Source organism: Castanea sativa, chromosome 4 (assembly GCF_040712315.1).
Source record: "Castanea sativa cultivar Marrone di Chiusa Pesio chromosome 4, ASM4071231v1".
Classification (NCBI taxonomy): domain Eukaryota; kingdom Viridiplantae; phylum Streptophyta; class Magnoliopsida; order Fagales; family Fagaceae; genus Castanea; species Castanea sativa.
This window is the reverse complement of record NC_134016.1, coordinates 47,952,109-47,970,380: the sequence shown is the minus strand read 5'-3', so window position 1 is coordinate 47,970,380 and position 18,272 is coordinate 47,952,109. Positions and strand designations below refer to the sequence as shown.

At 40.1% G+C, this 18,272-nt stretch overlaps 1 protein-coding gene and 1 pseudogene across 1 annotated transcript in view; both read left to right on the top strand.

Annotated features, from left to right (window-relative positions):
* LOC142633053 (argininosuccinate synthase, chloroplastic-like) overlaps positions 1-18,272 on the top strand; it is a 60,853-nt gene that overhangs the window by 6,757 nt on the left and 35,824 nt on the right. The window contains exons 5-8 of the mRNA XM_075807332.1: positions 6,690-6,720; positions 6,873-7,052; positions 7,464-7,549; positions 7,655-7,692. Coding sequence (XP_075663447.1) covers positions 6,690-6,720; positions 6,873-7,052; positions 7,464-7,549; positions 7,655-7,692 — 335 coding nt within the window. The remainder of the gene's footprint in view (positions 1-6,689; positions 6,721-6,872; positions 7,053-7,463; positions 7,550-7,654; positions 7,693-18,272) is intronic.
* Positions 7,841-8,563, top strand: LOC142630372 (argininosuccinate synthase, chloroplastic-like; annotated as a pseudogene).

Genomic DNA, 18,272 nt, shown 5'->3' with positions numbered 1-18,272 from the left:
CATGAACTCCTTGTATTCCTTTTTTTCTATCTTTTATAAAAGTTTTTTGATTACCTATCAAAAAAAAAAAAAGGTGGGGGATATTTTGGTGGGCAAGCCTAATACAATGGTGGTGGGAGGAAGGGATAGGAGGGAGCAGTGCATTAATGTGGATACAAAATTAGGTGAGCAAATTCCGGCAGAAAATAGGAAACGTATCCCAGTAAGATTCAGTTTGAATTCAAAATCAGATGAAAATGGGAAGAGGAGTGATATAAGGAGATCATGCTGGATAGGGAGTGGTTTAATTGTGGAAGTTGATGTGAAAGGAAAGAGACGGCTTTCTTGGGATAGCAATAATGGGGGAGTAAAAAATTTTAAATGGGTAACACGGGCTCAAATAAAGGATGTGGTGGGCCTAGACACCAACTGTGACCAATAGGTGGGCTTCCCTAACTTAGAGCTCATAGGCCCAATTAGGATGGAAGTGGTTGAGAGCTCCTCGTTAGCTGACCTAAGCCCACCAAAGCCAGAAGGCCACATGTCGGCGATGGCGGTGATTTCCACTGCCCTTCACAAAGCTTCGTTGAGTCAGAATGAGGAGTTGGGTCAACTTGGTGAGCTTTTGAGGGTGGTTGACGTCACAACAGATGGTGGATTTCACGTCGAGAAGTCACCGGCGCCAGTGATTCAGATGCAAAATCAATCATTGGCAATGGCGATGGGTGTTGATGACTATGAGATCGTGGTTGGTCAAATCGAGACGATGGGTAGTCTCGCAAAGCCCTCGGTGGTAGCTAAGTGTACTATTTCCGATGGATTTAGTATCGAGGAGTCATTAAAAATATTGGACAAACCCGATGCAGATTTAACCCACTCCATAAGGATGATGATGAACCCTGATGGTGATTATGAGAAGTCTTCTCCTCAATCCGAGACAATGGGTTGCCTTGTGCAGTCATCGATGGAGAAGGTGGGTATTGGTTTGGGCTCGAAACAGTCAGCAGCCCATTGCGTTTATAACTTACGCCCGATGACCACAAGCCCAGGTAACTCAGAGGCTGGGGAATGCTCCAACACTTACTCAGGCCCATTCTCTTCTACATCTACTCCCAATGGGTCTGGAGAGAAGCCCACAGTACTTCCAAATTGTTTAGTGATGCCGGTAGAGATGTCGAGGAGTGATTTTGAAGGGAGCTTCTCGGTCTCTCAGTTGCAAGTGGCTTCGTAGGTAAGGGCTCTCCAGACCAATGTTGATGGAGGTTTGGTTACTCATCCATGGAGTGCTTCGCCGGTAGGAGTGTCGGGCTGCATCGAGTATCTTCAAAAAATGGTTTTCAAGTTTAGTTCTAACCAGAAAAGTATTTTGGGCTCAAATATGGTGTCGAGTGGGTTGGTTTCTGAAGATACAAGTTTGGTCACTCTCGAATCTGTGCCGAGATTGATTGGACCATCTTTTCCCAAGCATTTTTTGGAGTTTTTGCGAGCTGGGTCAGTGGGTTTTGGAGCATTGGGTTAGGAGGTAAACTCCTTTTCTAGTAAGGAACTCTTGAGCCTTACTGGGAGGTCATGCTTGTGGAGGATGTAGCCGATTTTTCTGTGGGTTTTGGTGAAACAGAACTGACAAATTGTTTACCTTTGAGGATTATTGCTCCGAGTGCATCGACAACTTCGGCAGAGTTGGAGGAGGTCACTGAGGTATTGAGTATTAAGGCTAAGTTTGATATTTCTGGGTGGGTGAAACGCATAATTCCTAATTTCAGTAAATTGGTTGGGTTGTCAATGACTCGGCATGAGAAGTTGTGCATTGCTCTCTTACAAAGGCTAGAAACTGAGATGGAGGCAGCCAATGTGCTACACCGGAAAGTAATAGGTAGCCAAAAAGTGGCTAAGTCCAAAAACAAGGGACTTAGAGAGCTGCGAAACTTGATCTCTTTGGTGAATTATGATAGGAGATAGATGATTGATTTTGTGTTGGTGTCAGTAGGTGGGGATATTTTTGTGGTAATGAAGATAAAAATGATTTCGTGGAATGTTAGAGGTTTAAATGATCTTCGGAAACGACTTGTGGTGAAGAATTTGTTGCGGGAGTGGAAGTGTGATGTTTGTTTACAAGAGACGAAAATTGCTAGCATGAATAGACAGCTGGTTTGTAGTTTGTGAAGCTGTCCATATGTGGATTGGGTTGTTTTGGAGGCTGATCGGACTGCTGGTGGTATTTTGATTATGTGGGATAAAAGGGTTTTGGATAAGGTGGAGGTTATGGTTGGTACATTCTTAGTTTCAGTAAAGTGGCAAGGGGTGGAGGACGGTTTTATATGGGCATGTTCAGGGGTTTATGGCCCAAATGAGAATAATGAGAGGGGTCACATGTGTGATGAGTTGGTGGGTATTCAACAGTATTGGAGGATATTGTGGTGCTGCTTTGGGGATTTTAATATTGTTTGCTTTCCTAGTGAGCGTAGGGTGAGACACGTTTGACCCTAGCTATGGAAAAATTCTCTGAATTTATTGAGGATCTTAACTTGATTGATTTGCCTTTGGAAGGAGGTAGCTATACACGGTCAAGTGGTACTGATCAACCAGCAATGTCTAGGATTGATAGAGCTTTGGTCACTCCAGATTGGGAGGAACACTTACTAGATGTTATTCAAAGGATTTTACCCTGTCCTATCTCAGATCACAATCCAATTCTTTTGGAGGCAGGGGGAATGGCAAGGGGGAAAAGTCCGTTCAGATTTGAAAATATATGGTTGAAGACGGAGGGGTTTGTGGATAAAGTTCAATCCTGGTGGAATCGGCATTCTTTTGTAGGTACACCTAGTTTCGTGCTTGCCATAAAATTAAAGGCTTTGAAAGAGGACATTGTTCAATGGAATCGCCGAGAGTTTAGTAATGTAGAGCGTCAAAAGAAACAATTACTGGAGGAGTTGGAAAAATTAGACGCTAAGGAAGGGGATTTAGGTCTCATTGATGGGGAGAAATGTCATAGGGCAAATTTGAGGTCCCAGGTGGAGCATCTTTTTTCCTTGGAAGAAATTTCCTGGAGACAAAAATCTAGGATGTTATGATCAAGGAAGGGGATAATAACACCAAGTTCTTCCACAAATGGCTAACTCCCATAGAAGGTATAATCATCTGAGGACCTTGGAGGTGGATGGGGTGGTTTTTGAGGAGGAATCCGAGGTAACTAATAAGGTAGTCCAGTTTGATAAAAAATTGTACAAGGAGTCTGAGGGGTGAAGGCCTTTTGTGGAGGGTTTGGAGTTTGATCGTATTGGGGGATATGGAGAGGGTTTGGCTTGAACAAAAGTTTGAGAGAGGAGATATTTCAAGCCGTAAGTGACTTGAAGGGGGACAAAGCTCCAAGTCCGGATGGATTTACTATGGCGTTTTATCATCATTGTTGGAGAGTAGTGGAGAAAGATGTCTTAGTGGTCTTTGAAGAGTTTTTTCAACATTGTAAGTTTGAAAAATCTCTTAATGGTACCTTCATTGCTTTAATTCCTAAAAAGAATTACGCCTCTAATATTAGAGATTTACGACTTATTAGCTTGGTGGGGAGTGTGTATAAAATCTTGGCTAAGGTTTTGGCAAATCGTTTGAGAGTGGTTCTAGATCAGTTGATCTCTGAGACTCAGAATAGTTTTGTGGGTGGGAGACAAATCCTTGACTCGATTCTTATTGCGAATGAGTGTGTGGATAGCCGAGGGAAAAGTAGGGTTCCTAGAGCCATTTGTAAACTTGATATTGAGAAGGCCTACGATCATGTGAATTGGGAGGCTTTACTAGATTTGTTGAATAAAATGGGTTTTGGAGTGAAGTGGTGTAAGTGGATCCGTACTTGTATATCCACAGTTCAGTTCTCTGTTTTGATTAATGGGTCTCCAACTGATTTTTTTGGTAGTTCAAGCAGTTTAAGACAAGGGGATCCGCTATCTCCTATGCTGTTTTTGATGTTGATGGAGGTGCTCAATAGGATGTTGAGAAGAGTGGAGGGAGTTGGCTTGATCCATGGTTTTAAAGTTGAGGGTAGGAGGGGTGGTGGGGAAAGTGTTTCACATCTATTGTTTGCAGATGATACTATTCTATTTTGTGATGCAAATGTGGAGCAAATTCTTCATATTCGGTTGTTGTTACTCAGTTTTCAGGCGGTAACAGGTTTGAAGGTCAATGTGCACAAGAGTGAAATGGTTCCAATAGGGGAGGTTGATGATGTGCATGCCCTGGCTGAAATTTTGGGCTGTAGAGTTGGAACTTTGCCTATGTCTTATCTTGGCATGCCGTTGGGGGCTTTGCATAACTTCCCTTCAATTTGGAATCCCATTTTGGAAAAATTGAGCGGAAATTAGTCGGGTGGAAGAAGTTGTATTTGTCTAAAGAGGGTTGATTGATGTTACTCAAGAGTACGTTATCTAGTCTTCTTGCCTATTTTCTATCTCTATTCACCATTCCTACTTATGTGGCTAATAAAATTGAAAAGTTGCAAAGGGATTTCTTATGGGGTGATAGCAAGACTCACTTGGTAGGTTGGGATAAAGTTTGTGCGCCTATAGCTAATGGTGGCTCGGGGATAAGAAAACTTACTACTTTCAATAAGGCCTTATTGGGGAAATGGTTATGGCGGTTTGGGAAGGAAGAGGATCGGTTATGGAGGAGGGTGGTAGTTTCAAAATATGGGGAAGAATGGGGGGATGGACCTCAAAGCTAGGTAGGGGAGTTCATGGGTGTGGTTTGTGGAGAGGTATTCGTATGGGGTGGAAGGATTTTAGCAAAAATTATCAGTTTGTTGTTAGGTTGGGGAATAGAGTGAGATTTTGGCAGGATGGGTGGTATGGGGATCAACATTTCCAATTGGCTTTCCCAAGGCTATATGGTATTACCATTGATAAGGAGGCATCTGTAGAAGCTTCTTTGTCAAGGCAAAAGGCGGAGAATAGAAGAATTTGGGATGTTCGTTTTATTTGAGAACTTAATGATTGGGAGATGGATGAAGGGCTGCATTTTCTTCGTATATTGGGAGCTAATACTCCACTGGATGTTGGAGACCGGATGATATGGAAGTTGAAACCTAATAGGGAGTTTGACATCCGGTCCTACTATAACAAATTGCGGGATTCTCCCTCAATTGTCTTTTCTTGGAAAGGTATAGGGAGAGTAAAGGCACCTAGACGGGTTTCTTTTTTTATTTGGTGTGTAGCTTGGAATAAGATCCTAACGGGTGATAACTTAAGATTGAGGAGATTGGATTTTGTAGACTGGTGCATTATGTGCCGACATTGTGGAGAGACGTAAGACCACTTACTTCTTCATTGTGAGATGTCTCATCGGTTGTGGAGCTTTGCCTTAATAACTTTTGGTTTGTCTTGGGTTATACCTAGCTCGATCCTAGATTTGCTTTTTGGCTGGTGGAATTGGTTGGGGAAGCATTCGTCTTAGATTTGGAACTTAGTTCCATTGTGCATCCTATGGTGTATTTGGAAGGAACGGAATCGGTAGACTTTTGAGGATTTGGATAGTTCCAGTGATCAGATGCTAGCTTTTTTTAGTGGGACTCTTTTTTATTGGTATTGGGCATGAGGACTCATGACTAGTGATTCTCTCCCTTCTTTTCTTAGTTCTCTTTCTTTTTTGTAATTAATATGTTGACTAGTTTTCTTTTATGTTTTCTCTCTGTTATTTTCTTGTTTTTTCTGGGTTGCTCTATGTTTTTCATGCATAGAGTAGCCGTTTGTATATATAACATTCTTATTTATAAAAAAAAAAGGTAATAAAAAATAATTGGTCAATTTTGTATATATAACTAGCCTCATCGCACATGCTCCACAGGTGCTCTGGGGTTTTTTTTTGGGTTTAGTGTCAATTTTTTATCCATCCCAATTTGAGGTTTAAGTGTATGTTCGATCATATTATGCATTTGAGAACTACTAATACAGCTGGAGTGTCACGAGGCTAGCTCCAAAAAATGTAACTTAAATATAATGCACATTCACATTCACAATTGTAAATAGCATGGTCTATCTGGAAAATTTTGTATTCATCTAGCTTCTGAGCACGCGAGTTTTTCTTATTTGGGGTTACGTTAAAATTGAATAAGGTTGTTCTAGCTTATAGTGGTGGCTTAGACACATCAGTCATAGTCCCATGGCTATGTCTCCTGTTAAAGGTTTTGTAGTCCCCTGTTTTGTGGCTTGGAACATTCCCCCCTAATTGTGTTTCCACTATACAAGTATTCAGGGTTCTTAAGTTTTAGATTGGTATGTTTGGAATACAATTGATTAATATCTGAAATTAGTCTCGTGCTCTCTTTGATGGCAATCCATGACTATTAGTTTTAAAATATTTATTTATGAGGAGAGATAGCTAGTGAGTTTGGAGGAGATAAAACGACAGTTTGTAGTAACTGACGAACTGTGTTAGTAGTGGTTGAGATGACTTCATTATAAGTATTCTGCTGTTTGTGCTGGTAGTGATGAACTATAGATGGCCTGCTTTCTGTTTTTTAATGTTTCATGCTACGGTAGTATTTTCGCCTGATTAAATATTAGCTCCATGCTTGAACTTGTATCCTTTGCAGACTTTGTTGAATTACCTTACTTGAATGGAATGAATGCTGCGTTCTTTTTTTTTAATGTTTCATGGTACTGGTTAATGCATTTGAATTATTTGTTTTCCCAAGGTATATTTTTTAACAAACCTTTCCCTTGCAGCAGGGAGAACAATGGCTGTGATGTTGGTCAGGTATGTTAAGTAGCAACATCTACTTGCTTATAGTTCCTTTACTTATTTAGTCTTCCTGTACTATTTATTATTTTTAGATGGTATCCTTCATTACCACTTGACCAGTTGCATTCATATTAATTGTGTGCTTATCTGAAATGCTAAATTTATAGGGTATTGGGGAATTGGAAGGGTTGGAAGTGAAGGCTAAAGCCAGTGATGCTTCTCAGTTAGTGGTGAAGTACTTGGAGGAATTTGGACGAAATTCTATTTTTCTTTGCTCGAGAGCTGTTGCAATTGATGATAGGAAATATTTGCTTGGAAACTCAATGGCTTGCCCTGTTATAGAAAAAGTGAGCTCCTACTTCTAAGTTTGTTGTGTTTAGTAGGTTTAAATATGGCAGGCATGCAGATTTTTCAAGGAAAATTAATAATACTCTTTGTGGGTCTTTCAGAAGTGTACTAGATTTTTATATCATCTGTTTTTATTTTCATTTGTTGTCTCTGTTAGATTGGAGTTTAGATACCCTGTTGGTACTTAGCCATGGGGTAACATACACCTCTCCATTTCCTGTTTCAGTCTTGTCAAATGTCTGCTGAAATTTCAATTAATCTTTGTTTAGCTCTTTGGTTTATGTCAATTGCTCAGAAACTGTTGCAGGAAATAAGCTTAATTTGCTCTCATGGTCGCCTTTTAATTTTCTCTCTCTCTCTCTCTCTCTCTCTCTCTCTCTCTCATGAGTGTCATTTCCATGCCTTTAAAGGGTGACATTTTGGACCCAGCAAACAAACCTAAGAAGGATATGAACATGTTGACTTTGGACCCAGAAGAGGCACTGGAAACACCTGAGTAAGCTTCCTTATTGAATTTTTAATTTAAGCCTTTTGTATCATTATCTATTATTTTCTATGCCATTTTTTTAATTCTTTTTTTCTATGCCTTCATTTCTTGTAGATATATTGAAGTTGGGATAGAGCCGGGTCTTCCTGTTTCAGTTATGATCCATTAGGATTGAGGGGGAGGGAGGGGGAGCAGAGGGGAATAGAGTAGAGTTGGCCAAAATTTGGCACCCGAATTTTGGCCAACTCTACTCTATTCCCCACTGCTCCCCCTCAATCCTAATAGGCCCATTTGGATTAATGGGAAGGTGAGAGGAGTAGAGCAAAGTTGGCTGGAAATCTACTCCCCCTCCTTCCCCCTCGATCCAAATGGGCCCGTAATGGAAAGGTGCTTCCGCCTGCATCTCTACTTGTTGAACTCAACGAGATTGGTGGGAAGCATGGAATTGGCCAAATTGACATGGTTGAAAACCAATTAGTTGGAATGAAGGGCTGTGGAGTCTATGAAACTCTGGGTGGGACAATCCTCTTTGCCACTGCCACTGTACAAGAGTTGGAGTCTTTAACAATTGATTGAGAAAGCATGCAACTTAAAGATTCACTTGCACTCAAGTATGCTGAGCTAGTTTATGCAGGTAGATGTTTGACCCACTTTGTGAGTCAATGATGCATTTATGGAAAAAAATCACTGAGACAACAACAGGTTCAGTTACACGCTCAAACTATACAAAGGTTCAGTTTCTGTAACAGGCCGTTAGAGCCCCTATAGCCTCTATAGGCAAGATATTTCATCTTTTGAGAGCAGCCAGATTTATGATCAGGCTGATGCTGCTGGGTTTATTTGGCTTTATGGTTTTCCAATGCAGGTTCAACCAATGCTTAAGCAGCGTATATGAGACTTGAGTTTGATTGTTTCTTGTCTTATTGTTGAATAATTCTCTTGTATTCCTAAGTTGAGGCATTTGGGTTAATTGTATGACAATAAGTAGTTTATGACATAAGATTTATGTTTCTCTTTGGTTCATGCTTTCTTTTTGTAAGACGTTACTGCCGATTGTTCTGTCTGCTTTGCATATTTAACATTTTGCAGGTCTACTGTGATGCTCTAAAAGATCTGGAATATTTAGAACTACAAAGTCCCTTGAATGGTTTGACTTTTACACTTGGCCTAGGTTTAGCATCTAGGATCCCGTATTGAACAGTTGAATTTATTTTGAATGTTAGAATAGTGAATGCAGTATCACGTGGTGGATATGACAATGAATAGAGACGACCCAAGTGTTGGGTCCAAAATTTCTCCGGTTCTCTGAACACTAGTTTCGTTTCACTTGAGTAGAGTAATAATCAGGAGGGGAGGGGGCTAGGGGGGGCCTTGGCCTCCTTGACTTTTAATAAATCCTTCCTCCCTCTTGTATTTTTAGTAAACAAAATTATAATTTTGGACATAAATTTAAATAATGACCCTCTTAGATTTTAACTAAAAACATGTAATGCATTTATATAGTTGAATAATGAATTTGATGCCTTATGTTGTGAATTTCAGTTATTTCAACTAATAAAATTTTTGATAATTAAATAAATTTTTTTTGATAATAATAATGTCATTTTCAATCTTTTCCTTCTATTATGGTTATTTTCACTAAAAAACTATTCAAATTGTTGCATTCAAGCTTTGTGGTGTTTCAAATACCCAAGTGTAGAAAAAATTTACTAAGAAGCAAAAAAGAATGAGATTAAATCCATCTAAAAACTAAGTTTTATCGCATAAATGTGTTGATACTACCCATAATGTATCAATTTAACCAAAGAATGATAAAGATTTTTTTCCATTCACATTAGATTAGGAAAACGCTATTTTTCTTAGCCTAGGATTGGTAATAAAATCAACTAGAAATAGGTGACTAATCACACTTTAGAAAAAAAAACCTTATGATTGGTGGCGACTCTACTTACCTTTGGTGATCCTTTAAAATTTGGTCCAGATTCTTGCTATAGGAGGAAAATTTTTTAAGTCAATCATAAAATGCCACATCAAAATTTAGTGGCAAATTCAGAATTAATGTCATTAAATTAATTAAATTAGATGATGGCATGTGTCGTCCAAATTGACATCACATTAGTATATCAAAATTTGCCAGGTGTCATTTGGCCCATAAGATAAAGGTAAATTTCATATTCAAAATTTATAGATAATTATCTTTATTAAAATAAATAAATAAATAAATAAAAGATAAATTTTCTATTCAAAATTGATAGATAATTATCTTTGATGATGCGAAGAAAATCAGTAGGTTGGATGCTTCAAATTTGAAAGGACTACTGGCTGTCTTGATGGCCTGAGAAAGGAAGAAAAGCAATCAAAGGTGACCGGGGTCGCCGGCCAAGAACCCTCCGATGGCAAAGTTAGTTTTTCTCTCTCAAATTTTGGAGTTCCAACTTTTTAGGATGTGTAAAAAACCTACCTTTGTTTTGTCTAAATAAGCATTTATATAGTGTCTTAAGAACAGTTATTAGACTTGTAACCTCCCCTGGATTTGAGGAGGTGTGAGGGTTCAGGGATAACTTCCTCAACTGTTTAGGGGTTACATTTTTCTCACACAACAGTCATTGGAAGTTATACGTGTGATACGGAGTTGTTTTACATACGCTGGAATTTTTCCAAGTGTCAAGGGCTCATCCAGAAGTCCTCATCCGGAGGTCCTTTGTACGAGCATATCTCGCTTCTAAGGAAGGTCGTTCCTTTATGGACGACCTTCTCATGGACGAGATTGATGGTTCCCTTGGATGACACAGTGTGGTTTTGTAAAACTTGACCACGCAAAGCTTCGTCCAAGCACCTTTCTGCATGGACGAGCTTTTTATGGACGAGGTTCTTACAACCTTTGCTTTCTTGGTCTTGCCCTGGACGACCTCCATGGACGATATTGGAGTCTACCCCATCAGTTGCCCCCTTGTCTATGGGTTGTCTAGGAAGTACATAAAATGACGTTATCTTTCGGACGCGTGTCATTATGTCAGTTGTTATGGGTGCCACATGTCATGATCTAATTGGTGATTGGTCATGTCAACTCGTTTTTCGAGGGACGTGCCATTTATCACATTTTGGCTGGTCGCGTCACTTCGGGTACTAGGGTTTATTGCCTATAAATAGTGGAATTCCTCCACTACCCTCCTTATTTCTGAAATTTTTTTCTTTGACATCCCTCGTCTAGAAGTTTCCTGCATCCATAGTCTCCCTTCGTCTAGATCCAGGTATTTTCTCCATCCTTGTCCTCAGGTTTTAAGCTTTCTTAAAGAATGTTTGAGGTAGCTCTTTCTTCATCTAGCAATAGTGTTGACAAAGCCATAGACGAGTATCATGACCTTAGTAGTTTTAGTGGGTCTAGTGATAGTAGTAGTAGTGATTGCAATACCAGTTGTGAGGGAAACACTACGGACAAGTATACGTCAGGTGTCCCTGGGGTTCCCTTAGAGGTACTTCAGGAAAGCCTTAGGATGAGAGCTGAGTCTGGGTCTAGGGCTGGCATAAGTGCTCCCTCGTCTTCCGCTCAAGACAAGGAAGAGGTAGTTTATAGCTGTGCTGTTGGGGTTGCCTCTAAGACAGATGAGAGAAAATTAGGCATCCTTAAGACTTGGTACCAAATTCCTGAGGACTTGAATCCCAGGGTACTTGTGCGTGACGAGTGGTTTTGTCAACCCCGTTTTGGCGTTGGCATTTATGAGGCTTACCTCTTGGGGGGTTTGAGGTTACCCCTTAATGTCTTTGCCAGGGAGTTGCTTTCTAGGTTAGGTTTAGGTATATGTTAGTTCAACCCCAATGCATGAAGGCTAATTGTCGCTATGCAAGTTTTATAAATGGAGGTGTTTGAGGGGGATCATCCTCTTACTATGGACGAGTTCCTCTTTTGCTATAAGCCCTCTGAGATTAACCAATCTCTTGACTTTTATCAGTTCACAGCCAGAGGGAGAGATTATAGGCTAATAAAGTCCTTAAACACCTCAGATAGGAAATGGAAGACGGAGTTCTTCTTCGTCTCTGGCTTTTGGGCTGGACATCCTATTGAGGTTGATAGGGATCCATTCCCTCCTTACATAGGAGAGTTAGGGAACCTTCTTCCTGAAGGTACGTCTATGGTTGTCCCTTTACTTTTTGTTGCCTTTGATTGTAGTCGGCTAATCACCCTCCTTTTTTTTTTTTTTTTTTTTTTTTTTTTTTTTATAGGTGCTAGACGGCCTCATTTGAGCAGGTTTTATCTTGAATGAGTTCAGAAAGCACGTCTATACACTGACAGGACATTCCATTCCTTGGTGAGCCTTCAACGTCTTGCCACTTGGGGGTTAGGTCCAGAGCCGTCTGCTGAAGCTATTGCCCATGAACTCACCGTCCGTAGACGTAAGTTTTTTTTTTTTTTTGGTGGCTAACGCCTTTCTTTTCAGGAATGACGACGATGAAGGAGAACAAGGACAAGGAAGTGGTGGACGAGGTAGCTGGGCAGGGGGTGGAAACCTAGCCTCATCCATCCACTGGTGACAAAAGGAAGAGCTTGTCCCTTGGTGTTGACTTGGAGAATCTTCCAAGCAGATGCAAGGATAAAAGGGCTAAGCGTAAGTCGTCCAAGGCTAAGGACGCCCAAACCCAGGACGATCAACCCAATCCTTTCCTCGTCCCCCAGGGTCATTCCATCCAATTTCTGGATGTTGATTTTGAACCTAAGGATCCCTCGTTTGTGCAAATATAGTCCAAAGTTACCCCTCCTGCCTCGTCTCAGCCTTCTCAACAAGTGCCTCAAAACCTTCTTTCCAATGAGGACTTGGCTTGGGAAAGGTTTGAGAAGGTTGTGACGGATGAGGACGTAATGGCATGCTATGACATGTCTTTAATGGATTTTGAACGTTTTGGCGTTCATGACCTTTTCAAGGTATGCCTTTTTCATATTATGTATGTCGTCTTGTTAGCTACGTATATATGCATATTATAATGAAATTTTAATTATGCAGGCAATGTCTAAGTTTATCACCGCGTCCATGCAGGCAACTGAATTAGACAAGATGAGGATTCTGCAGGAGAGGATGGTCCAAAAGGGGAAGGACGAGTCTAAGAGGTGGGCTGAAGTGGCTGCCAAGGCTAAGGAGGATGCAAAGAAGCTGAAAGCAACGTCTAGGAGTTGAAGATAGACGCCAAAGAGAAGGACGCTCGTCTTGAACTCCTCCAGAAGAAGAACGATGAGTTAAACGCCCTTCTTGCAAAGGCTAAGGAAGACGCAGTTGCAGAGTTTAAGGCGTCCAAACAATTCACTGATCTACTGGACACCAACTATGCAACTGGGTTTGAAGATTTCAGGATGGACACAGTGGAGAAGTTCCCTGAAATTGACTTTAGCCTTATTAAACTTAACATTGGTGGAGCTACTTTAAGTTCTCTCCTTCAGACAAGCTCAGAGGACGTTAATGTTGAGGACGATGCCACTACGAAGCCAGCTCAGGATGATCCCAATACTGATGCCCCTCCTGCCCGAAGACGAAATTTTGATATTTGATTATTCAAGTGTTTGTTTTTTTTTTGGTCCACTGTTTTAGGACCCTTATTTAAGATGTATTTGAATACAGTTCTCTCGTTCAGAGTGCTTTGGACGAGTTTATTAACAATTGTCTTTTAAGGTTTATTTTGTAACGGTTTTTGGACGGTTGTCGTCTACCATTTTTAAATTTTGATGAATATTTACTTTTATCCATTTATTTATTGTATGGACGAGTTTATCCTCTACTTTTATCATTAATGTTATTGGCTTTTAAACAGTCTAAGCATTCTAAGTGTTGAATGGTCGTCCATGCGTTTTTCTTATGGATGACCCACCTATGCATGGACGTCTTTGTTAGCCATTTAAAATTTTCTGAGTGTGACACGTCTCAGAAACTTCAATGATGATTTTGCCAGTCCTTTACCTTGTCCTTTGGGCAATTGGCACTCGTCTTTTTTCAAGACGTTTCTAGCGCCCGACTTGTCCTAGAACATTAGGGCGTCTTGGCTAGATGCTCGTCCTTGGACCTTTGTGCTTTAATACGAGCATCTAGCCAAGACGCCCCAATGTTCTAGGACGAGTTAGACGCTAGAAACGTCTTGAAAATAGACAAGTTCCAATTGCCCAAAGGACGAGATAAAGGACTGGCAAAATCATCATTAACGTTTCTGAGACGTGTCACACTCAGAAAAATTTAAATGGCTAACAAAGCCGTCCATGCATAGGTGGGTCGTCCGTAAGAAAAACGCATGGACGACCATTCAACACTTAGAATGCTCAAATTGTTTAAAAGCCAATAACATTAATGATGAAAGTTGAGGATAAACTCTTCCATACAATAAATAAATGGATAAAAGTAAATATTCATCAAAGTTTAAAAAGGGTAGATGACCACCGTCCAAAAACCCTTACAAAATAAACCTTAAAAGGCAATTGTTAATAAACTCGTCCAAAGCACTCTGGACGAGAGAACTGTATTCAAATACATCTTAAATAAGGGTCCTAAAAACAGTGGACCAAAACAAAAACAAACAAAACAAACACTTGAATAATCAAATATCAAAATTTCATCTTCGGGCAGGAGGGGCATCAGTATTGGGATCGTCCTGAGCTGGCTTTGTAGTGGCATCGTCCTTAACATTAACGTCCTCTAAGCTCGTCTGGAGGAGGGCACTTGAAGCAGCTCCACCAAGGTTAAGTTCAATAAGGCTGAAGTCAATTTCAGGGAACTTCTCCACTGTGTCCATCCTGAAATCTTCAAACCCAGCTGCATAGTTGGTGTCCAGTAGATCAGTGAATTGTTTGGACGCCTTAAACTCTGCAACTGCGTCTTCCTTAGCCTTTGCAAGAAAAGCGCTTAACTCGTCGTTCTTCTTCTAGAGGAGCTCAAGACGAGCGTCCTTCTCTTTGGTGTCTGTCTTAAACTCCTCGACGTTGCTTTTCAGCTTCTTTGCATCCTCCTTAGCCTTGGCAGCCACTTCAGCCCGCCTCTTAGACTCGTCCTTCCCCTTTTGGATCATCCTCTTTAGTAGAATCCTCGTCTTGTCTAATTCAGTTGCCTGCCTGGACGCGGCGATAAACTTAGACATTGTCTGCACAAATTAAAATTTCATTATAATATGCATATATACGTAGCTGACAAGACGAGGCATACATAATATGAAAAAGGCATACCTTAAAAAGGTCATGAATGCCAGAATGTTCAAAATCCTTTAAAGACATGTCATAGCATGCCGTTACGTCCTCGCCTGTCACAACCTTCTCAAACATTTTCCAAGCCAAGTACTCATTGGAAAGAAGGTTTTGAGGCACTTGTTGAGAAGGCTTAGACGAGGCAGAAAGGGCAACTTTGGATGAGATTTGCACGAACGAGGGATCCTTAGGTTCAGAATCAACATCTAGAATTTGGATGGAATGACCCTAGGGGACGTGGAAAGGATTGGGTTGATCGTCCTGGGTTTGGGCGTCCTTAGCCTTGGACGACTTACGCTTAGCCCTTTTATCCTTGCGTCTACTTGGAAGATTCTCCAAGTCAACACCAAGGGACAAGCTCTTCCTTTTGTCACCAGTGGATGGACGAGGCTGGGTTTCCACCCCCTGCCCAGCTGCCTCGTCCACCACTTCCTTGTCCTTGTTCTCCTTCATCATCACCATTCCTGAAAAGAAAGGCGTTAGCCACCAAAAAAAAAAAAAACTTACGTCTACAGACGGTGAGTTTGTGGGCAATAGCTTTAGCAGACGGCTCTAGACCTAACCCCCAAGTGGCAAGATGTTGAAGGCTCATCAAGGAATGAAATGTCCTGTCAGTGTATAGAAGTGCCTTCTGAACTCATTCAAGATAAAACCTGCTCAAATAAGGCCATCTTGCACCTATTTAAAAAAAAAAAAAAAAAAAGAGGAGGGTGATTAGACGACTACAATCAAAGGCAACAAAAAGTAAAGGGACTGCCACAGACGTACCTTCAGGATGAAGGTTCTCTAACTCTCTTGTGTAGGGATGGAATGGATTCCTGTCAACCTCAATAGGGCGTCCAACCCAAAATCCAGAGACAAAGAAGAACTCCGTCTTCCATTTCCTATCTGAGGTGACTAAGGACTTTATTAGCCTATAATCTCTCCCTCTGGCTGTAAACTGATAAAAGCCAAGGGATTGGTTAATCTTGGAGGGCTTATAGCAGAAGAGGAACTCAGCCACAGTAAGAGGACGATCCCCCTCAAACACCTCCCTCCATAAAACTTGCATAGCGACAATTAGCCTCCATGCATTGGGGTTGAACTGACATATACCTAAACCTAACCTAGAAAGCAACTCCTTGGAAAAGGCATTGTGGGGCAACCTCAAACCCCCAAGAGGTAAGCCTCATAAATGCCAACGCCAAAACGGGGTTGACAACATCACTCGTCACGCACAGGTACCCTGGGATTCAAGTCCTCAGGAATTTGGTACCAAGTCTTAAGCATGCCTAATTTTCTCTCGTCTGTCTTAGAGGCAACCCCAACAGCACAGCTTTAAACTACCTCTTCCTCATCTTGAGCGGAAGACGAGGGAGCACTTGTGCCAGCCCTAGACCCAAACTCAGCCCTCGTCCTAAGGCTTTCCTGAAGTACCTCTAAGGGAACCCCAAGGACATTTGTCGTATACTCGTCTGTAGTGTTTCCCTCACTACTGCTATTGCAATCACTACTACTACTATCACTAGACCCACTAAAACTACTAGGGTCATGATACTCGTCTATGGCTTTGTTAACATTATTGCTAGACGAAGAAAGGGCTACCTCAGACATTCTTTAAGAAAGCTTAAAACTTGAGGACGAGGATGGAGAAAATACCTGGATCTAGACGAAGGGAGACTATGGACGTAGGAAACTTCTAGACGAGGTGCTAAGACGAGGGATGTCAAAGAAGAAAATTTCAGAAATAAGGAGGGTAGTGGAGGAATTCCACTATTTATAAGCAATAAACCCTAGTACCCGAAGCGACGCGACCAGCCAAAATGTGACAAATGGCACGTCCCTCGAAAAACGAGTTGACATGACCAGCCAAAATGTGACAAATGACACGTCCCCCAAGATTAAATAAGGACTTTATTAGGACGTAATGTAGGGTAAAAGCAAAGGGAATGAAATAAAAATGGGTAAAGGTAAATAATAAGAAGTGTTTTCAAGATTTGTCGGAATGTCAACTCTTTTTAGAATTTCCATTCAACAATTTTTTTTCCACCTCTTCTTCTTCTTCAAAGTAGTATTCCTTCCTTCCATTTCACATCTCAGAATTTGATAAGAACCCTTTTTATTTTCTTCTTTTTGACACTTTCCTTCTTTTTCATTTTTTTTTCTTTGAATTCTTTTTTTTTTTTTTTCCTTTCTTTGACTTCTTTTTTCTTTCTTCTTTGAATTCTCGCACAAACCACTACATTGAAACAAACTGATCAAATTCCATCTTAAAACACTATGGATAAGGGCTTTAAGAAAGAAAGGCTAATTAAAAGGCTCAACGGGGTGACTAGCGATAATGTATCAAGAAAAAAAAAAAAAACACATATATGGCTCAAAGTAGACAAAAATGGCCTAATCTCATCTCTCAAATACTAGTATAGTTTATTCAACATCAATGAATTCAAAAGATTCAAGTGTGGCATAAAATTAGATTTTTTTTTCTTGGCCAAAAGAAAGAACAATGAGACTACAACAAGGGAAACATGTTACGCACTTCCAAATGAACTTTAAGATTAGAAACAATAAATAACCCTCCAAAAATAATGATTGGCTCAAAACTCAGAGGGGTTACAGTCTCCACATTGTTATCATCAAGATTTTCTAATCATTTTTATCCTTCAACAACAAGTTGTGTCTAAGTGGCTACATGCATGTGCAATGAATTGAGCATGAAAGCAATGAAATTCTTTAAGCAAGAGTAGTATAACAAACTCAAAACATAAACCTCAAGCTAGGCAAAAGTTTTTTTTTTTTTTTTAGACTAAACAAAACACAACAGAAAGATAGAAATCTATGTACATCCCCCCAAACCTAAACCAAACATTATCCTCAATGTTAAAAATGAGACTCTCAAAGATATGTCTTGAATGAAAAGAGAGCAAAATATTAATATGCAACATGAGAACCAAGTAGAAACAAGTAAGGTAAGGAGAAGGAAGAGACGTACCTTGATCAAGCTGATGATTATAAATTTTAATTTCTGTCAAATATCAGCTAGAACAAAAGAGTATAAAACTAAACAAGAAAATAAACACAAATATTAATTTTTCTCCATCACTCATAAGACAAAAGTTGTGAAACTTATTATATGTTTACTAGAAACAATGGTGAAGAGGTTGATTAATAAAAGGGAATGTATCTATAGTATGTTTACTGGAAACAAAGGTTAAAGAAAAGAATGCTCAAAGAATCCAGAATGCAATAGTTCTTGGTTGAAATTTTGTGCACAATTACCAATTTCATCAATTGGGAATGATTTGTTGTCATGCCCGAACCCAATCATACAAATAGGCACATGACAACGGCCACACGCTTATAAAATTTTCACTCTACAAGTGTGCAATGCCTTCTTAGTAACTAAAAATTATCCTCAAAGAAAATTTCATCAATAAATTCACAATCATCCCCAATAATACAATTGTCAAAAAATCTCCAAAGTACCAATAGAAACAACAATCCAAATCTCATGATTGTTAAATAAAAGATATACTAATTATT